Source organism: Gracilinanus agilis, chromosome 5 (assembly GCF_016433145.1).
Source record: "Gracilinanus agilis isolate LMUSP501 chromosome 5, AgileGrace, whole genome shotgun sequence".
In the NCBI taxonomy this organism is placed as follows: Eukaryota; Metazoa; Chordata; class Mammalia; order Didelphimorphia; family Didelphidae; genus Gracilinanus; species Gracilinanus agilis.
The window spans coordinates 206,463,477-206,485,551 of NC_058134.1; the positions used below are offsets into that span (position 1 = coordinate 206,463,477).

General features: G+C 40.3%; 2 protein-coding genes across 3 annotated transcripts in view; one reads left to right on the forward strand and one right to left on the reverse strand.

The window, feature by feature from the left end:
• The window catches only part of WNK1 (WNK lysine deficient protein kinase 1), a 168,635-nt gene extending 165,098 nt beyond the window's left edge, over positions 1 to 3,537 (forward strand). For both annotated transcript variants that reach the window (XM_044678808.1, XM_044678807.1), the window contains exon 29: positions 418 to 3,537. In XM_044678808.1, the coding sequence (XP_044534743.1) occupies positions 418 to 735 (318 nt within the window). In that variant the 3' untranslated portion in view covers positions 736 to 3,537. The remainder of the gene's footprint in view (positions 1 to 417) is intronic.
• Positions 2,510 to 16,467, reverse strand: RAD52 (RAD52 homolog, DNA repair protein). The gene is made up of 9 exons (XM_044678809.1): positions 16,404 to 16,467; positions 16,171 to 16,238; positions 15,632 to 15,750; positions 15,176 to 15,251; positions 11,438 to 11,634; positions 11,056 to 11,279; positions 8,150 to 8,230; positions 5,695 to 5,868; positions 2,510 to 5,261 (listed from the first exon to the last, which is right to left on the reverse strand). The coding sequence occupies exons 1-9, from the start codon at positions 16,450 to 16,452 to the stop codon at positions 5,203 to 5,205; spliced, it is 1,047 nt and encodes a 348-aa protein (XP_044534744.1). The 5' UTR covers positions 16,453 to 16,467; the 3' UTR covers positions 2,510 to 5,202.
• Positions 16,468 to 22,075: the final 5,608 nt, after the last annotated feature.

Below are 22,075 nucleotides of genomic sequence, written 5' to 3' on the forward strand. Positions count from 1 at the left end.
CCTGGGCAAGTCACTTGACCCCCCATTGCCCACCCTTAACACTCTTTTTGCCTTGAAGCCAATACATAGTATTGATTCCAAGATGGAAGGTAAGGGGGTTTTTTGTTTTGTTTTAGTTTTTTATTTGTTTGTTTTTAAGTTTTTGACATGAACATCATCAAATTAATCTTGCCACCTTTTTTTTTTTTTAAGGACCAAAAAAATTAGCTCCCAATTGCTTTTCCTTGGTATATATCAAGTTTTCTTCTTTATCCCTCCATTGGTAACAACCTAACTTTTCCAAGATTCAATTCTAGAGATCCCTATTGAAGAGTAGAAGAGGAAAAATCCCCCATCTTTGAGTTGTAACAAAATCATTCATTCCAAATAGTAAAGATTTTTCTTGAAACTAATGTCTCCTCTTGGGCTTTATTTCAGGGCCCTGGAATGGCACGGAAATTTTCAGCACCTGGACAGCTCTGCATCTCTATGACCTCTAACCTGGGTGGCTCCGCCCCCATCTCTGCAGCATCAGCTACCTCTCTAGGTCACTTCACCAAGGCTATGTGCCCCCCGCAGCAGTACAGCTTCCCAGCTGCCCCCTTCAGCACTCAGTGGAGTGGAACAAGTGGCCCAGCACCGCCACCCCTCAGCCAGTTCCAGCCTGTAGGGACTGCATCCTTGCAGAGTTTCAACATCAGCAATCTGCAGAAATCCATCAGCAATCCCCCAGGTTCAAACCTGAGGACCACTTAGCCAGACCGAGCCAGGCCTGGGGAAACTGTGGGGGAGGGGAGGTAGCCTATATACTAACTATTATGCTGCATATAAACTGGTTGTTTCTTGCCAGAAGAATGTTTCTAACCACCATACTTAACCCTCAGGATGGAGAATCTCCTTTCTTCCCCATTTCCTGGAGGGCCAGGGAAAAAGCAGTTTTCTTATGAAGGGTCAGCTTCCTATTGAGCTTTCTCGCTTCTCTGTATCCAGCAGCCAGGGCAGTGAACAAGAGAGAAGTCACTGGGACAGCCACTGGAGATCTCCTTCTCAAAAAGCAAACCCCCCAGTGCTGCTCTGAGGGGCAAAGTCCTAGCATGAGGCTTAACGGCACACTCGGTGTCCCCTCCCTACAGTCATCTGACCCCAGCCCCCCCCCCCCCAAGAGTCCAGACCACGGGATAAACATTTGTCAGGGTCTTTCTTTCCCATCTCTCCCTTTCAACTCACCTTCTTTGGAACCCAGGCACTGGGGAGCTCAAGCAGAATGGAGTTGCAGCTCTTGCTTTAAAATAGGTCATAACTGCTTTTAAGTACAAAATATTAATAGCTTTGACTGCAGCATTTAAATTGTTTTTTTAAAGTTCCCTGCGGACATGTAACTTGGCCATCAGTTTTGATGTGGAAACACTGTGATATATAAATGTTGTTGGACAACAGTAGTTAAGAGTGGAATATATAGAGGGTTCAAAAAAGTTCAAAAAAAGCTAGCTATATCCGTATACTTATTGGAGACACTTTAACTTTTTCCTTTGTATTTCCATTGTATTAGATAAATAAATGTGAATGTAAAATTGTAAAATTACCGTACTTGAATACTTGTCTGTTCTCCCAGTATTGCTTGCTGGATATTTTAGTGCCTTGGACTTCTATTGCTTCTGCAGTTAGCATCATCTTCCCAGCAGGCCCCAGCCAGAGGACAGATGCAAAGAACCCTTAGGTCCACGTGACCCAGGATTAGGTATGCTACAGGAGAAACCAGTTCAAAGGGTGCTTTTAAACCATCCAGGAAACTTTGCCCGAAGCAGGTCTTGAAAGAGCCGGTAGGAGGGGATACGTTGAGAAAGTTGGTTGGAGGCAGGAGTTAGAAGTGGGGGAAAGTGATTTTAACTATCGAGCAGTTAGGTTGAGGTCCCGGGGAGTGGTATGTCTGAAGTGGCAGAAAGACTGAAGAATGAAGAGGAAGCGTATTTATAGACGGTGACATCGGCTAGCCAAGCTCATTACTTCTATCTATGAGCCTTCCTTATTATTCCAGAGTAAGACAGACAGACCCGAGAAGGCATCAGAAGGAGAGGATTGTCTAGAAAAAGTTGAATCTGAAGGTTGGCTTGGGTTCTAATCTATCAAGTGGTTCTGAAGTGCTGGAGTAGGATGAGGAGGAAAGTTAATCGAGGGGGAGATCTGCTGGGACTGCTTTCCTTTTTCCCATGTACCAGAGGCCTCTCAACTTGGAACAATAACCATTGCTGCCATTGGAGGCCCTGAAACCACTGGTATCTAAGCCACTTCTATTTATGAACATTGCAAAAAAGACTGGTTTTTCCCATTCCTCCTCTCTCTGAGATGCCCAAGTGCTATCAAAAAACAAAACTTATTGTGCCACCTTTTATACATTTCTACATCTACTTGCAATTTCCTCTCATCTTTTCATTCAGAAATAAGAATCCCCTGAATAATACTGCAACCAAACAGTATTACTCAGTGCTGCATCTAGCTATGCTGGGGTTGAGCCACATGTCCTGATCTTGTGCAACTCCAGAACATTCAAGGCTCCAGGAGGAGAAAAAAAAAAAAACATGCCTAATGATTTGATATCTCTGCTGTCTGTGGAGATATGGAAGGTGTTTCTTTGGATTTGTCTATCTGTGGGTGCTTCTCTGTTTTCATAACAAAAGGGGAGAAAATGTTTCCAACCCCTGATCCAACTTCATACAGCACAGAGGACACACACCTTGTAAAAACAAAAACTTGATCATATATGGCGGAAAAGGTGGCTATCCTGTATGTTCCTTGAATGATTTATTTCCCCGAGTTAAATGAAATATGGCTCTAAAACTGCAAGTAAGACAAAACAAGTAGCCGAATGATCTAGGGAAGCAGAAAAAGGAGGGGTGGGGATGGTGAACCTTGATAACCATACAAATGTTTCGTTTTGTTTTCAATTTTGAGAAAAAGGCCTTGCCTAGAATAGAGAGGATGAGGGGAGATCATAGGGTAAGGATGAAATAAAAAAGATCCCAAAAATTGAGCAATGAGCTATCTAATAGGACAGAAATAGGAGAGATGACAACATTCTGCCAGAAGAACTGGGCAGCCAAATGCAGCACATAGTTATTTAACTCTCTTGGTTTAAAAGTTTGAGGGGCTTTTCACTTACAAAAACATTTACTAGGTTCAACATTTAACCAAGAACTGGTTTTTATTTACTATTGATTTCCCACCTGTGGACGAAATAACTGAAACCTAGAGGAATAAACTAATGCTACTGAACTGTTTAAATTATTTTGTGTTAATAGTACACTTAGAGTATCTTTTTCCACATTTAAAAAAAAACTGTTTCTTAATTACAAATGTTTTCTTTACATTATTTAACAATGTACACTGTAAAAAAAATAAAATTAATTCAAACCTTGGGGGTTTCTGAGCAGCCGTTAATTGTATATTTTGCACTAACTGGCCGTTGCGCTTCTTGTAAGATTGCGCTTTGCGCTGCAGTTTGTTACCTTTGTAGACTTATTTAATGAAACCATTCAAATAAACCGAACTTGCTTTTGTGGAGCTGTGGTTTCACGTGCAGCCTTTTTTCCAGTCCCAAGGCTTATCCGTAGCTCTACTTGGAGCAGATTGAACTCTTGCCTAAGATGACACGAGAGATGGAGGATTTCCTTTTGGGCACAGGTGGGCAGGCGGGCATGTAAAAAGAGCGACGAGAGGCAGCTCATGCATGGGGCAGAAGGGGAAGAGTCGGGAACTAAGAGGAGGAGGAGAGTGCCCATGGCCTAAGTTCTCCGCACTGTGTGCGCAGGCACTGTGTCTCAGCTAAAAAGTTTTACTGTGGGACACGGAGAGGGGATCTTGCTCTGTTAATGGAGCAGGCCTGCAAGAACTATTGTGGAAGGATAAAAACATCGGAATAGCCACATCTAGTATTGCATGATGTGGGTTTTTAAAGCTTTTGAAGGGTCAAGCTTTCTCCCCTAACAATTGCCAATTGTGTGCTGGGCACTGGGGAACCTGCAGAGTTGGGAGGCGGGGGGTGTTCAGGGAAGGCCATGGTTGATTTGTGACAAGAAAGACCTCAGAATGCTCTCGCTGGCATTTATTTAGCACACCAAAGTTTGCAAATGGACAATTATCTCACCCAATCCTCAAAACAAGCCTCTGAGATGGGTTTGTGGGCAGCAGTACCTTAAGAGAGGACAGCTCCGATTCTTCTCTTTTAAGGTACGGCTGAATGAAGGGAGAGGAAGCCAAAATGAGAAGTGAGCGAGTATATGTTCCTAGTGAGCGTCATGTTTTAAAAGGTAGATGATTGCAGAAACTCCAAAGATGGGCAGTTGCTGCTGCTGAAACACCCCATGCCGGCTCCCCTTACTCCGTGAAGAAGGCCGCCAGATTCCTCCTGGAGCCGGTACTGCTGTGGATGTCAGTCTGTCATTTTTATGCACAGACTAGACTTCCAGGCATTTGACTTTCAAGGTATTAAAGGAAATAAATCTGAGCAGTGGGTGCCGCAGAAAGGTGACAATCTCCCATGAAAGAGAGAGAGAATAGCCTGAGGAGTGGAAGTAAGCAGTAGGCAGCAGAGGCGGGTTATCTTTGCTTCCAAGACGTATCACCAAACAGTTGTATCAAAATGACTTGGTCCCTCCCTCTTAATTGAGAGAATGCTTAACAGGGTGCTTCCCCTGGAAAGTGGGCACTGCGGGAGGCCGCCAACTGGTAACGGATAAAATGTGCACTTTATTAACATACTGGTAGCACTAAAAGGGCAAAGGCTCCAGGAAAGTCTACCAAGCCCCTAAGGGCCCCTTGTCTGGGGAGCTCTGCTGGTCTTAAAGCAAGCTCGGCTCACTTACGTGGGACAGAATTCTGGCTTGGGTTCCCTCCCCAGCACGGGGGGCTCTAAACATGCTGTTGGCTTTCTCTTAAGTTTTGTCCGCAATCTATGCAGGAGGCGGGCCCTGAAACCTGCCTGATTAAAGAAAAGTGTCCAGACTCCTAGGATGGGACCTCAAAAGCATCGCTGGAGGGAAATGCCTTGGTTCAAGCCTGCTAAGTCCCAGGGAGTGAGGCGCGTGGTGTCCCTGGAGGGAACTGTAAGGAAGTGAATTCTAACGCCCATCTCAAGGCCATGACAGGCCAAGTCCTCTTGAGCACAGCCTCCTGGTATTTTCCAGGGTCCTTCTAACAGCCTGGTATCATCAGAGTTCCAGGCCCCATTTAATGGGAATCCAATTTTCTTTTCTTCAGGCTCTGGTTCCTCCTAGAAGGGCTGTTCCCTGTGGAAAATTCAAAGGAGCTGATCAAATGTTGTGGCCTGAAAACAATACGGGAATTACACAAAGACGGCGCTGTCAGACATTCATGGACTCCTCTTGGCACGAGTCTGGCTCTAAGAACAAAAATGGGAAGAAATGGGGAATTCTCTCCTTTAGCTTCAGACCTAAGCGGCTACGTTAGGGGTTCAAAGACACGAGCGAGACATCCCCCGGGCCCTGGGAAGAGCAAGTTCTCTCCAGGAACACAAAATGCAGAGCGAGGTCAACAAAGTGTCTGCGCCGTGCCCCCTCGGAAAGGGGAGGCCTCCCCAAGCCAGAACCAGCCGGACACACAGCTACTCTGGCCTGAAACGCCCTTCAGGCTCTGCTCTAGTCAGGGCTGAACCCCAGACCTCCCGAACACGCTTCCCCTATTCTGCGTGCTGTCAGCTACCTGACAGAGGCCTCTGGTGGCTCGGCTTAGGAAGCATCTTGCCCAAGGCTGTCACATGATTCCTTGTGTCAGGTGTGGCAGGTAGATGGCATGAACTGGGCCCCGAGCCCAGCACGGGCTTAATGGCATTAACGTCTGCTTCATCTAAAGGGAGATCCCACATTTCAGGGTCATCTATGGAGATACAAAGATCACAACAAAACACATCACAAGAAGGTAACAGGTTTCACACATCTGACACACAGAAGCTAAACTCTTAGCTTTTGGTTCTTTTGATCAGTTAATTTGCTGCTCCCAGAAAGAACTAAAGCTCTAAGCCACACTGACAGAAAACACAGTAAGAAAAGGAGGCCTCTAAATATGTATTATTCATACAAATAAGGTATTTGCTCTCCTTTTCCCCTCATCTGGGTATCCCGGTGTTAATTTTTAGGAACAAGAACAATTTGAACTCTTCCCTCTTCTTTCTTACTTTTTTTTTTTAAACCCTTACCTTCCATCTTAGAATCAATACTCTGTATTGGTCCTGAGGCAGAAGAGTGGTAAGAGCTGGGCAATGAGGGGTAAGTGACTTGCCCAGGGTCACACAGCTGGGAAGTGTCTGAGGCCAGATTTAAACCCAGCATCTCCCATCTCTGAGCCTGGCTCTCAATCCACCAAGCCACTTAGTGCCCAGAACCCTCATCATTTCTTATAGCACTCTAATATTCTATCACAATCATATGTCACAACTTGTTCAGCCATATGATGGGCATGCACTCAATTTCCAATTCTTTGTTACCATGCAAAGAGCTGCTATAAATATTTGTGTACTTCTGGTTTGTTTTTTTTTTATCTCTCTGGGATACAGATCTAGTAATGGTAGCCAGGTGAAAGGATATGCAGAGTTTTATAGTCCTTTGGGCACAGTACAAAATTGTTCTACATAATGAATGGATAAGTTCACAATTCTGCCAACAGTGTCCCTACTTTTCCACCTCCACTCCAGCATTTGTCATTTTTCTTTTCTGTCATATTAGCCAATCTGATAGTTATAATTTCTCTAATTACTAGTGAATTGAAGCATTTTCCATGACCATAGATAATTTTGATTTATTTTTCTAAAAATTGCCTCTCCATTTCCTTTGACCATTTATTAACTGTGAAATGAATGCTTAGTTTTTATACCTTTGACTCAATTCTCCAAGTATTTGAGAAATGAGTCTTTTTTCAGAAAAAACTTACTGTAAAAAAATTTTTTTCCAGTTTCCTGTTTTCCTTCTAAGTTTGGTTGCATTGGTTTTGTTTAAGCAAAACCTTTAAAAATTTTAATTTAATGTAATCAAAATGATCCAGTTTACCTTCCATGATGCTCTCTATTTCTTTTTTGGTCATAAAATGTTCCCTTATCCAAAGATATGCCAGGTAATTTTTGTCATGCTCCTCTAATTTGTTTATACCACTCTGTGTCTAAATCATGTACCCATTTTGATTGTATCTTGGTATATGGGGTAAGATGCTGATCTATGTCTAGTCTCTGCCAAACTACTTTTACCTCTTCTCTCTAAACCAATTCTTACATCTTTTCTTTCTTTAGTTTTGTCTACAATTGAAATTTCGCTGGTTTAGGAAATTCTCCAGGAGGAAACTAAATCAGTGGTTACCAAACTTTTTTGGCCTACCACCCCCTTTCCAGAAAAAATATTACTTAGCCCCCTGGAAATTAATTTTTTTTTAATTTTAATAGCAATTAATAGGAAAGATTTATAAATGCACCTGTGGCCATCACCACCCCCTGGATCACTGCAGCACCCACCAGGGGCAGTGGCACCCACTTTGGGAATCACTGCTCTAAACCAATAAAAAATCGAGATGTCACACAGATGATGTGTCAGAGACAGGACTTGAATTCCAGTTGTGGTCTTATAAATTCTGAGGCCTAGTCTCTATGTCAGTGATTCCCAAAGTCGGCACCACCGCCCCCTAGTGGGTGCTGCAGCGATCCAGGGATGCGGTGATGGCCACAGGTGCATTTATCTTTCCTATTAATTGCTATTAAAATTTTTTAAAAATTAATTTCCAGGGGGCTAAGTAATATTTTTTCTGGAAAGGGGGCAGTAGGCCAAAAAAGTTTGGGAACCACTATATATCTATAACTAAGTTAATTTTTCCATGATGTAATGGATATTTGAATGCCTGGCCTTTGGAAATTAGGATTCCTGTACCTCCATAATCTAGTGCTTCTAACTTATCCTTTTTTCCAAGGCACTTCTAAGAGTAAGTAAAAGCAAAAAAATTTTTTAAATCTTACAGAAGAGCCTTTTGTCAAAAGTCTAAGTAAAATGCTTTGGATATAAGAAGTTCTTAATAAATTACTTAATAAATTACTGATAAATTGATTACTGATTCATTCCACTGCCTGTTCACATTGTGAAAATCCTAATACATTTCTTCACAACAGAATTTAGCTACTGACCTTCAAGGAATTCTTCCTCTGGGAGTGGCCCTGAAATAGCAGCCATTGGAGTGCTGTGTTTCAAAGGAGGGACACCGAGTCCTTAATTTGCACAAAAGAGAAAAAGTAGATCACAGAATCAAAGCTGGAAAGAATCTTCGCAACTTAGGATCCTACCTTTAATCTAGAACCCTGACTAAAAAAACAGGTGCAGCAAAGTGAGTTTTCAAGCAATTTCCCTCCCAAAAGGAAATTAAGCAAGTTATTTCTTCCTTCAGCAATGAAGTGAGAATGATAGAATTTTAGAGCAGGAAGAAACCTCAAGAGGAAAGCTTCTTCTACTTCCTAATGCCTCTGAAATAAAATTTAAGGCTTAAGGAGAAAACCCAAATATGGAGCTCATTTATAAGTCTCAAGATATATAAAGAACTCATAAGAAACTGGGTTAAGGATCAGCTGGAATAGGCCAATTTTCTTTCTACTTCATCTATTTCTGAATAAGTGTTCTAAAGAAAGTCCAACACTGACTCATCCCCACCACTACAGTCTCTGCTCCTATTCCTGTGCAGCTAAACAACCTTTCCTCTTTAATTGAGAGTACCAGCATCTTCCCTGTCTCTAAGATCAGCAACCTCAGAATCATTCTTACCCATCTCCAAATTAAATTCTACCTTTCATCTGTCCCATCACTCCAGCAATCCAGTCATCACCCTTGGAGTTCAAGTCTTCATCACCTCTTACTTTGATTATTGGTCTCCCTGCTTTCCATCTCTCCCTTCTCCAATTTTGCCTCCACAGAGTTAGTACAATATTTTGTGGAAGGCACAGGTCTCCTCAGCTTGCCATATAAGCCTTCCACAATCTAGCTCCAAATGACTTAGCAGTCTTTTTCCATATTACTCTACTTCACACACTCTTCATTCTAGTCAATTTGAACTACTAGCTATTCCACAAACCAGACATACCATCACTCATCTCAATACATTTGCAGAGTGCTCTCCGCCAATCCCCAAATCCATGCCTAGAAATGTGCGCCTTCCTGAATTCACCCTCTCAGAATCCTTAGCCACCTTCTAGGCTTGGCTTACATACAACCTCTCAACTGTGACCCTTCAGCTGTCAGTGCTCACTTCCTCCTCTGATTATCATCACTAGCCTCATACACACACGTGCACAATTTAGCACCCAACTGAGGTATTTGAGTCTTTGTTTGTTGGGGTAAATTAAGCTAAACAGGACACCAGATTTCATCTCAGGGTGAAGATGTTACCGACATAAAGTCAATGCTCCACTCTCCTTCCCTCCCTACACCATTACTGTTAGATTCTTTTCAAAATGAAGACTATCCTGATGAATAAAGGCACCCCTAAATACCAGAACAAATTTCTGGGTACTGTGGGAAAAAAAATCCTAACTCCTGTAAAGGATTATCACTATCTTGGGATTTCAATTTCTTCAGAGGAAATTCTTTTCAAGTATGAGTTAGACTAGTTTCTAAGATTTCTTCTGACTCTTGAGAATCCTATGCTTCCTTCCCAGAATCTTTTGCCCTACTTATACCTGTATATTTAGTAACGCCTGGTTTTAAATTAACTATATGACCATACCTTCCTTTACTGAGCTTCCTTTAGAAGACCACAGCTTCCTACCATTCCCTCTCCCTAGGCCTCACCCCTCCTATTCTTTATTCTCATTGTGACCTCTCATTCCTCTACTCTTCATACTTTCTCAGACCATTCCCCAGCTTACTCCTTCAACCTAGTGACACTGGCTTCCTGGCTCTTCTCTGAATAAGACATGCCATCTCCTGGCCCTGGACATTTTCTCTGGCTGCCCTCCATCCTCTGCTCAGAATACTGACTTCCCTGGTTTTCCACCCTAAAATCCCATCTTCTACAGGAAATCTTCCCCAACCTCTGTTGACTCCAGCACCTTCCCTATTAATTCCTCTTTGTCCTGTAGATAGTGTGACTGTATTTATTTGTTTGCATGCTCTCTTCCCCATTCAGTTGTGAGCTCCTCGAGGGCAGAGACCGTTTTTTTGGCCTTTGTGTAACTCCAGTGCTAAGCACAGGTCCTGGCACAGAGTTGGCATTAATAAATATTAATTGATTGATTGATCAATCCTCTTTCTCCCCTTCCTTTTCTCAGCCAAACTCCTAGACAAAAGCTATGTATGACCCCTTTCTCTCTTCTTGCTCCTCAACTCTTTCAATCTGGCCTCCAAACTCATCACTCAAATGAAACTGTCCTCTCCACTACTAGCAATATCTTTTTTAAACCCTTGCCTTCCACCATAGAATCAATTCTAAGTATTGGTTCCAAGGCAGAAGATTGACACAAGCTAGGCAACAGGGGTTAAGTGATTTATCCAGGAAGTGTCTGCAGCTACATTTGAACCCAGGATCTCCCATCTCCAGGCCTGACTCTCAATCAAATGAGCCACCTAGTTGTCCCCTAATAATATCTTAACTGCCAAATCTGATGATATTTTTTTTCTCAGCCTCCTTTTTGACATCTTCACTGCATCTGACATTGATGCCCACTCTCTTTTCCTAGATGCTCTCTTCCCTCTGGCCTTTCATGACACTATTCTCTCCACCTAAACTGTTTGACCATTCCTGAAACTCCTTTGCTAGCTCATTATCTATCTCACGCTCCCTAACTCTGGATGAAGCCTTTCCTTATCCCTCCAACAGTTAGTGTCCCCCTCAACTACCTTGTATTTACATATCAGAATTCTATACATTTATCCTGCATATATTGATACGGACTTTTCCCTTTCCCTTAAAAATGCAGATTCCTTGTAAGTAGTTACTGTCTGCCTCTTGGTCTTTGTACCACACAGTCCAGGGCCTCGGACACAGTGGATACTTAGATACAGCAGATCCCTGGAAGAGATGTGACCTCCCATCATGCCTGTGTACCTCCTTTCTTTGTCCTCAAGGGTTCTGCTGCTGGCTTTTCTGGTCTACTATGACTCTGAAATTCCCCTGAAGGAGCTGCTATTTGATCCTGCTGCTGCTGCTGCTGTTGCTGCTGCTGCTGCTGCTGCTTTTCCATCTGCTCCCGGAATTCCTGCTGCAACTGCTTTTGCCGAAGCTTACGCTGGTATGTGGCATCCCCCTCCAAGGACAAGCAGATGTTTCTGCTTTAAAAGTAGGAAGAGATAGGAGGCAAAAGTCTGTTTCTATATTACATAGAGACTAAAAGAATTCTGGTGATAGGAGATGGAAGTTCCCTGGTATAAGTAGCAGGTAGAGAAAGGGAGACAAAGGAAGAAAGATGAGGGAGCTGAGGGTCCCCTACCATGAACCATTTCTTGGCTCTCCCTGTACCACAAGGGCAGGAGATTCTATGCAGTCTGGTCCACAAGGAGATACCACCTCCTGCACCTGTTGGGGTGCAGGAACCACATTTTTTAGGCAGCTGTGATATCTTGTCTGCTCTACAGAGGGTTCAAAGTCTTGTCTTTTGATATTTGCTAAGTCCAGTTCCGATGGGCGCTATTAAAAAAAAAGCAAAAACAAGACAACTTAAATTTTACTAACTTCTGTACTATATTCCCTCTAATTCCCAAGAAAGTTAAAGCAACTCAAGGGTCTCATTAAATATCTGTTATAAGGACTTGTTATTTTCTTTCAAGATATAGAGATCTATTTCTCCCCTACAGCCAATAACCAAGCACTTAATAAAAAACATTGCCTAACTCTCCTACTTTTACCTCCTTCTCTGCTTATACTCATATGATTTCATCACTACTAGAGGAAACTGAATAACTCTGTCTGCCACTACAAATTCATGTTTTCTAATTACAACTGGACCATCACTGTTGTATGACAATCCATTTCCCTTTCTCTGGTTGGCTCTCACTAATACTGCAAACACCAACTTTTCTAAACCTTCTTCTCTGATCAAGTCCCATTCCACACTCACTCCTTGGTTGAAATGACTTTGCCTCCTACTTTTTTTTTTCTTTCTTTATTTTTTAAACCCTTACCTTTTCATCTTAGAATCAATACTGAGGCAGAAGAGTGTTAAGACCAGACAATGGGGATTCAGTGTCTTGCCCAGGGTCAATAGCTGGTAAGTGTCTGAAGCCAGATGTGAACCCAGGACTTCTGTCTCTAGGCCCAGTTCTCAATTCACCCCTACTTCTTATTTTATTTAAAAAAACAAACAAACAAACCAAACAAGGCCACTAGGGTGGAGGGCTTTCATCTTCCCAACTCTATGTCTCATTAATCCTGTTCATTTTCACCTATCCTCATCTTCTTTCCTCAAGTCTCTCTGGAAAAAGGTGATCTTTGTCCTTGCCAAGGAAAACCCTTTATTTGTGTATTTGGCCCCAAATGCTCCTAGGTCTTCTGACAACTTGTCCCAATAGTAAGTCACTCTCCCCCTTTCATACTTTCAATCACTCCCTAACTATTGGCTCCTCCATATTTAAAAAGCTTTCACCTAACCTTGTTCTCTCAAGCTAAACTTTTACTGCCAAATTCTAGAAGGATTAGTCCATCCTCTCTCTCCTTACTTCTCCACTGCCCAGTCAATCTCTTATGGTCTGGCATCTGAGCACACTATTCAGCTAAAACTGTTTTCTGAAAAATCTCCAAGAGTCTCTTAGCTACTTATTCCACTGATGGCCTTTTCTCAATCCTCATCTTCCTAGCCCAGTGATGGTGAACCTTTTAGAGACAGAATGCCAGGCCCCACCCCCACCCTACCCCATACTGAGTGCCGTGCCCTCTCACCCCCACAGCCCAAGTGCCAAGCTCCTCCCCACCACCTCTCTCCCTGCCCCCGCCTTACCCCAGAGAAGGGAGGGAAGAAGTGCTCCCATTGGGTGGAGGAGCAGATAAAGTCAAAAAATGTCCTCAGCATAGGTGAAGAGGGGAAAGGGAGTGGCCCAAAAGCTCTGTTCCCTTCCAGTTCTGCCAAGGGGTAAAATGAAAAAATGTCTGCAGGCATGATAGAGAAGGGGAAAGGAGCAGCTCTGACCAAGTACCTCTGCCTTTCTAGTAAGGAACTGGGGGGCATGGGGGAGAGGTATTGAGGTGGCTCATGTACCCACAGAGAATGTTCTGTGTGCTATCTTTGGCACTCATGCCATGGGTTCACCATCACTGTCCTAGATTTTCTGAAGCATTTGACAATGACAAGCTCCTCCTCCTGGATATGATTGTTTCTCATGGCTTACAAACTTTATCACTCTCCCCAAGATCTACTTGTCTCACCATTCTTTTTCAGTCTTCCTTGCTACATCATTATCTATCATCTGATCCCCAAGAGTATGACCCTAAGTCCTGCATCTTCTTCCGCTTTATACACTCTCTCCATAGGTGAACTCATTTGTTCCCATAAGGTCAATTATCAGCTCAGTGCAAATGACTCCCAAATATATATTCTAAACTTAATCTCTCTTTCCCCTGATTCTATCCCTATATCACCACTTGTTGGTCCCTCAATATGTGCTAAACCCATTATCTTTTCTCATAACCACACTGGCACTTCCAAACTTCTCAATTTTTGTCAAGGTTAACAGAATCAGTTATAGTTGACAGTTGCCTAAGTTTAGAACGCAAGTTATCCTTGACTTTTCCTTCTCTTTCACCTCCCCCATATCCCATCCACTACCAATTTTTGTTCATTCTACCTAATAACATTTCTCTAGGTTCTCTTTTCCTCTTGACTCAAGAATTATCACACTAGTTCAATCCTCGTCTTACCTGGACTATTAAAATAGCCTTAGAACTGGTTTTTCTGCTTCTTGTCTCTCTCCTTTCTAATCCATCTTCCATAGAGTTTCCAAGACAATCTTCTTAAGGCATAGGTTTCATCACGTCATTCCCTTACTCAAAAACCTTCAGTGGTTTTCTATTGTCTCTAGGATAAAAATACAAGTCCTCAACCTGGTACTTAGAGGCATACTCAGTCTGGTACCGACTTAACTTTCCAGCCTTATTTCAAAGAATTCCCTTTCACTCATTTTAAATTCTGGGCAAACTGTATTACTTGCTATTCTTCTAACTTTATCTTTCATCACAAATACATATTGCACTAGATAGTTGCTAAGGTCTCTCCTAGATTCTCTAATTCCTATCTCTCTTCCTATTCTTACATGTAGTCTCCCATACTTCAAATGTACTTCCTCCTCATGTCTACTTTTCACAATCGAATCTTTCTTCAAGGTTCAGTTCATGCGCCACCTCCTCAAATTACCTGTATTTGCTTACTTATGTATATTTTATATATTCTAGTAGAATGTAATCTTACAGATAGATTACCTCACTTTTGGTCTTTCTTTCCATAAAACCTAGCATAGTAAATGCTTAAAAAATAGTTATTGAATGTCTTCCCTGATAGAAACACAGTAGGACAAAACAGGCTAAATAATTAAAGGCCATTACTATTATATCTATATTCATAACAGACAAGAAATAGTTTTTCTCAAATTTCATACTGTAACCTAAAGAACATTCATTCTACAATGAAGCATAATTAATTTCCTAGTGCTATCCCTATCCCGGCTGGCCAACACATGTTTTATTCATTAAACTCTTGGATATAAAATGTCCTGTCAAAGAATTCTTTTAACTACATGAAAGGAAGACTTTTTTTCTCCACTTCAGCAGAGTTCCTAGTTAGTGTGCCAAAAAATCTCAAATTGATCATCTCAAAAAATTCACTGGCTTCTCTCTGGTACAAATTATAATGGGGGATGTTGATGGCCAAGGATCCTGTTTCCACTCTCTTCCTCTTCCCCCTACCCATTATCTGTCCCTTTATATATCAAAGGAGGCTTATCTCTGGTTAAGACAATCTATTAAAAAAAATATCTGGAGCTACTGAAGGATTCCTTTGAGTTTCCTCTTCTTCCACTATTACCAATCTTAAAAATATTCTTTGTAAAGATCTAACTTCTTAATCTTCTCATCAACTGACTTTGGAAACTCCCCAATAATACAAAACAATGGGTCATGAATCTGAGTTTGCTATAACAGGCCATTCTTCCCTTTCCCATCCATAGCACAATTTTGTACACACCTGTCGTGGAAGCTTGTCTAAAGATTTCAGGTAATCTTTATCCAAGATACAATTCCCAAGAGCATTCCCAAAACACCTGAAAACAAAAAGAGAAATTGAATATGTGAGCCTGCAGAATAAGACTACTGCTTTTGGAGAGTAATAATAATAATAATAATAATAATAATAATAATAATAATAATAATAGTGTGTTTCTCTCATAACTACCCTATGAGGTAGGTAATGCAAGTATTCATAATTCCATTTACAGATAAGTGACTCTGAATTCCAAGAGATTTAACCCATACCCCAGGAAGTCTACTGACAAGGAACCATTATATATTTTAGAATATGGAGCCTGAGATACAAAGAAGCCCTCTAATTCCATTATAATACTCAGCTCTAAGAACTGTAAGTGAACCTTGGAAAGCAGGTATTAGAACTAAGCAATCTTTGACTCAAGTCCATCTAGCTTACCTGAGTGCTCGCTTCAGTCCATCTGTCACTGCCTCCTTTCTTGCCTTCTCCAAAGACAGGGCCTTTGACTTTAGGCCCTCACTAACACCATAACCCACATCTTCATGATATGAACCATCCTGGGTTAGAGAAGTTAAAACATAAGAGACTGTAGGCAGACTCTCAGCCATAAAACTGCCCATGTCTTAAGAAACAACATAAGACTTCAAGTCTAACCTAATGTCATGCAACCAGGCCCAATACTCTGAGAGCTCTGGAAGACACTGTGAGATTTTAATCATGTGCAATAATCCAGAGAGCTTTCCACTGACTCCAACCCTACCCACAAAGTTCATGCAAGAGGCATTTCCTTCACTTTTATTTTTAAAAGCTGATATTTATATCAACTTTTAGATTTACCAAACATTACATATAATTTATTTAATTTGATCTTTGTAATAACTGTGTGGATTATATATTATTATCCTCATTTTATGGAAAATGAAACTGAAGAAAAGAGAGTTTTAAGCAACTTACCTATGGTCACAAAATTTTCCTACCTTTAGCTGGACCCTCACAAATGCACAGACCCCCACATAGAATTTGCCATTATTGAGGTCAACAAAATCTGACAAGAAGAAAGAGATACTTGAGTTATACAGAAGGCCAGACTGTAGCTCTACTATCAATCAGATCCCACTTCGCATCCACACTCAATCACTCCAGAAGTCACCAACTCCAGAATAAGAAAAAGTATGAACCATAGGTCTTCACTGCCAAGAACCACACTCACCCACATTTTGCTGTGTGATAGAATGAGCCCAGCCATTGTAGCCAAACATTTCATTGGCCAGACTGATGACCCTATGACCTTCAATGTAACATACCTGAGAGAAAAAAAACAATGAAAATCCATTGCAATACTTCAATACAAACTAAATCATATCTAAAAAACTAACTCCTTAACATTCGAGATAAATTTCCTTTAAAAGGCTGCCTGATCTGAAACAGTCAGAATTAATAGCCTGCCAGAGTGGCAGTGAAACTTCTAATACCAAATCACCTCTAAAAAGGTGGTATACAGTACATCATTCCAAAGGGATAACCCTGAGATTTTTTCTTTCAAATAAATTTTATTTTATTTTATAACTGTTTTGTTGATTGACTAATTTTAAATTTTTTATTAATTAATTTAGAATATTTTTCCATGGTTACATGATTCATGTTCTTTCCCTTCCCTTCTCCTTCTTCCCTCCTGGAGCCAATGAGCACTTCTACTATAATCTTGAGTGCTTGAAGGCTATGCCCTCACAACACAGTCATCCCTCACTATATCATGGTTCAGTTATTGGGGCTTTACTGTATTGTGATTTTTAAAAATATATATCTAATTCTGTATCGCAGTTATACTTATCACAGCATACTATTGGCTAATGGAATGAAAGGTGATCAACCACAGCACTGTGTTCTGTATCCTGGTCGCTGATTAGCTCAGTGACTATAAGTTAATAAGAGTGTGGAAAAGGTTTATAGGAGATTGGGAAGGGTTTATAAAGCCTTAAAATATATATAAATAATAAAATAAATATAACACCACTACTTCACGGATTTTCACCTATTGCAAGGGTCTCTGGAACGTAACTCCCACGATAGGTGAGGGATCACTGTATATACATGTCATCTGAGAGTCAACCTAATTATATCAGGAAATATTCATCATCAAGGTACTGGTAAATAATTTTAGCCACAGCAACTCATGAGGACTCCTGTCTAAGTTAGAGAATGATAATAATCTGAATCAAGAGTATTCCCCACTAGTGAAAATACATATTTTAAAATACTAATATTTTCCCCAAATATATGTAAAAACAATTTTTATCATTCATTTAAAAAAATTTTGAGTTTCAAATTATCTTCCTCCTTTTCCCCTTCCTTGAGAAAATAAGAAATTTGATATACATTATACATATGGAGTCAGGCAAAACATTTCCATATTAGTCATGTTGTGAAAGAAAACATATGCCAAAAAAATTTTTTTAATAAAAAAATAATTAATTTTTAAAAGTATGCTTCAATCTGTATTCAGACTCCATCAGTTTTTTCTTGGGAGGTAGATGGATAGATAACATTTTTCATCAAATAGTCTTCCAGAAGTGTCTTGGATCACTGTATTGCTGAGAATAAAGTCATTCACAATTGATGATCATCCAACTTTTTTAAGCCCTTATATTCGGTCTTAGAATTGATACTAAGTATTGGGTTCCATGGCAAAAGAGCAGTAAGGGCTAGGCAACTAGGATTAAGTGACTTGCCCATGGTGCAAGTGTTAAAATTAATAGCTTGGCTAAATATATGAAAATTATAAATCTTTTATTTATAAAAGAGGTGGAAAGAGTGAAAGTAGAGAAATACAAAAGAGTAGAGAAGATATTAACCTATCTAACCAAATATTGTTCCAGTGCTTGGCTCAGCCAGGACTTATTAACCTTCAACCGGAATTAAACTCTCTCCAGAAGACAGGAAGGGAAAGCCAGCTATCCACTCACCCAAGTTCCCTCCAAGAGGCAGGTCAAGACAATGACTTGAGCTCAAGGTGATTCCTAAGGCCAACTTTCTTCTTGTAGCCGAACTTCTTCTTGAAGCCAACTTCCTTCTTGGAGTCTACTCTCTTCTTGGAGTCCACCCCCTAATCCTCAGAAATTCAGGACCTTTTATAGTGGCTTCTTGTCTCCTCCCCTCTTCACAGGAGCCAAATAGTCTAGCACTGCCCAGGTGGCAGTGTTTGTGGGAACCAGTTCACACCTTCTGGAGGGGTGAATACTCATTGAAAGGATTCACAGTTTCTGAGGATGTGAACTCTTAAAAGAATTCACAAGTTTCTGACTGTTTGAGTTAGAAAAAAGGTGGAGCTTTCCAAGTATCCTGCTGGCTTCACAACTAGCACTAAGTAGGGCGTGAATTCACTAAGTGGTCTGCTAGCTCCTCTACCTAGTTCAAGCTTGTACTTAAGTTAGTGTTAACCAAAGTGTTAGCTGCAACTAGGCAAAGAGAATAAAGGATTCCCTTTTTCAAGTGTGAGTTCAAAGAGAATCAAGAATTCCCTTTTACAATGGTTACAAAGCTAGGAATATCTGAGGCTAGCTTTGAAGCCAGGTCCTCCAATTTCTAAACTTGGGTCTCTATCCATTGACCTACCTCATTGCCCTAATCATTATACAATATTGCTATTACTGTGTACAATGAATTCCCCAGTTGATGGACATCCTCATAATTTCCAGGTTTTTTTGCCAACACATCTTTTTTTCTCTTTGGGATACAGACCTAGTAGTAGTATTGCTGGATAGAGCAATTTTATAGCCCCTCACGGATAGTTTCAAATTGCTCTCCAAAATAAATGAATCAGTTCACAACTCCACCAAAAATGCATTAATGTCTCAATTTTCCCACATCCGCTCAACATTTGTCATTTTCTTTTTCTATCTTAGTAGCCAATCTAACAGGTGAAGTGGTACCTCAGAGTTGTTTTAATTTGCATTTATCTAATCAATAGTGACAGAGCATTTCTTTATATGATAATAGATAGCGTTGATTAATTTTCCACCTATTCATATCTTTTGATCATTTAGCATTTGAAGAACAACTTGTATTCTTATAAATTTGACTCAGTTCTCTATACATCTAAGAAGTGAGGCCTTTATCAGAGAAATCTGATGTAAAAATTTTTTTCAGTTATAGTTATATTGTGTATTTCCCTCCAATCTATTTCTCCCCATTTATCCTAATCTCTCCTCTCCTTTCATCCTGAACACCCTCAAGTGTTTTGCTTCTGACTATTGCCTCCTCTAATCCACTCTCCCTTCTATAAGCTATCCCCCTTTTCTTACACTCTTCCCCTCCTTTCTCCTTGTAGGGTAAGATAGATTTCTAAACCCAAAGGAATATGTATTATAATTGAGTATTCCCTCTTGGAGACAATTCAGTGAGAGTAAAAGTTAAAATGTTCCCCTCCACCTCCACTGTAAAAGCTCTTTCACACCTTTTACGTGAGATAATTTCCATCATTTTACCCTTCCTCCCTTCTCCTAGTTCATTCCTATTTCTCACTCCTTAATTTTATTTTTTTAGATATCTTCCCATCATAGTTCACACCCATGCCCTTTATGTATACTCCTTTTAATTACTCTAATATTGATAGTGTTCTTAGGAGTTAGATAGTATCATCTTTCCATGAAAGAACATAAACAGTTTAGCCTTATTGTATTTCTTATGATTTCTCTTGCCTGTTTAATTTTTTATGCTTCTCTTGAAAGTCCTCTATTTCAATAAATATCCATTCTCCCCTCCCCAACCCTCTACCCTGGCCTCCTCCCCAATCCCATGATTCTTGTTTGTAATTCTAGTTCCTTTGCCTTCTGGAATTGCATATTCCAAGCCCTCTGATCCTTTAATATAGAAGGTGCTAACTCTGTTATTCTGACTGTGGCTCCATACTGAATTCTAATTGCTTGCAACATTTTTTTCCTTGGTCTTTGGAATGTGGCTATTCTACGAGTTTTTATTTTAGGATCCTTTCCAGAAAATGAACAATAGATTCTTTCAATTTCTTTCTTGTCCTTTAGTTCTGAAATATCAAGGCTGTTTTCCTAATTTCTTGGAAGATGATGTCTAGGTTCTTTTTTTGATCGTGGCTTTCAGATAGTCCAATAATTCTTAAAATTATCTCTCCTGGAACTATTTTCCAGGTCAGTTGTTTTTCCAATAAGATATTTCACATTTTTTTCTATTTTTTTCAATCTTCTGATTTTACCTAATTGGTTTTTTTTGTCTCACAGTCATTAGTTTACACTTGTCCAATTCTAATTTTTAAAGTATTCTTTTCTTAAGTAAGCTTTTGTATCTTTTTTCCATTTTTCATTTCTGCTTTTTAAGTTCTCTTTGAATTTTGGTATATCTTTTTTCACGTAGCCAATCCTGCTTTTTATGAGGTTTGACTCTTCAATAGATTGTTGTGCCTCTTCTACCATTTGGTCTATTCTTTTTTAAAGATTTTTTTCTTTTTCTTTTGTTGTGCTTCCTTTACCAAACGAAACTCTTTTTTTAAATGATTTTCTTACATCACTCTCATTTCGTTTTCCAGTTTTTCCTCTAATTCTTTTATTTCATTTTTTAATTGTTTTTGAGCTCTTCCAAGGATTCTTTTTTGGGCCTACGAACAAATCACATTTTTCTTTGAGGTTTTAGACATGGCAATTTTTATTTTGTTGCCTTCTTCTGAGTTTGGTTTGATCTTCCCTGATACCATAGCAACTTTGTATAGTCAGGTTCTTCCAGGCTCTTTCTTGACTTTTACCTATATGTTAAAGTTATAATTTGCTCCTAGAGTGGGTGAAACACTGTCCCACAATTCAGTTGTTTTTGGTTGGTTGGTTTTTGTGCAGTTATTTTCAGAGATAGTACTAAGTATATGCAAGTGCTTAGTTCTTCCAAAATGGCATAATCTAAGAAGAGATGTGTTTACTACTCTCCTGACCTGTGGTCTGGTCTGGGAGTGATTATAAGCACTCTTTTCTACCTTGGAACTGTGACTAGGAAGCTTGATCCCCCATGGAAGTTAGTTGGGTTTGCTAATGCTCTTCTTCACCCTGTGGCATTGAGCCAGATCCATATAGGAACAATACAACAGTCCTACACTAAGGGCTAATAGAGGGACCCCTATAATCTCCTTCTGACCAACTCCCTTAACATCTGTGGACTGAGAGCTCCAGAAACAACTGCTGCCAATTCAGTTGGCCCCCAAACCCACTACTGTCTTGCTGGAGTGTTGCCAGTGCTATATGCCACTTTATTCTCACCCAGGTATGCCAGAACTTTCCTATGAACCTTCTAGGTTGTCTTGGGTGGAAATTAGTTTCGCCCTGTCCTTTTTTGAGTTCTTCCACTTTAGAATTCATTTTGAGGGAATTCAAGTTGTTAAGAGGGGAATTTAGGAGAGTTCAGGTGAGATCCTACCTTTTCTCTACCATCTTGGCTCCACCAATCTCCAAACCAATACCATCTTTTAAAGTACTTGTTTTCCCTTGCTCCTTCAAAGTTGCTGTGGCCAAGGAAAATCATCACCTAGTATACAACTTTCTTATAATGAATCTCCAAATTTAGCTAGGAGGATTTCAGATGACAGATATACTCAAAGTTTCTCTAGTTTAAACGCTGTCAAAATCAACAAGAATACAACCATTGAATATCTGAATGATCTGTAATTTTGTTGGCTTAGTTGTTCCCTCTTCCAATACAGACTGAAATCCCTTTGTGAGTTAGTAGATAATCTTCAAAAGTTACTGCAGCTTCTTTCCATTTTAGTTAGGTTGGCCCTCAGATGACAGAGAAGAGCCTACTGTCAGGTCCATACCTAAAATCTTTCCCAATTGGCAGAATACAACATAGTTCATTCCACTTTGAAGACAAGGG

Coding starts and splice junctions, on each gene's coding strand:
- RAD52 (XM_044678809.1), bottom strand. CDS start 16,452: ATGTTTGGCTACAATGGCTGGGCTCATTCTATCACACAGCAAAATGTG. Junction 15,252..15,631: donor GGACTGAAGCGAGCACTCAG/GTAAGCTAGATG, acceptor TTTTGTTTTCAG/GTGTTTTGGGAATGCTCTTG. Junction 8,231..11,055: donor CTTGAGGACAAAGAAAGGAG/GTACACAGGCAT, acceptor GTGCAAATTAAG/GACTCGGTGTCCCTCCTTTG.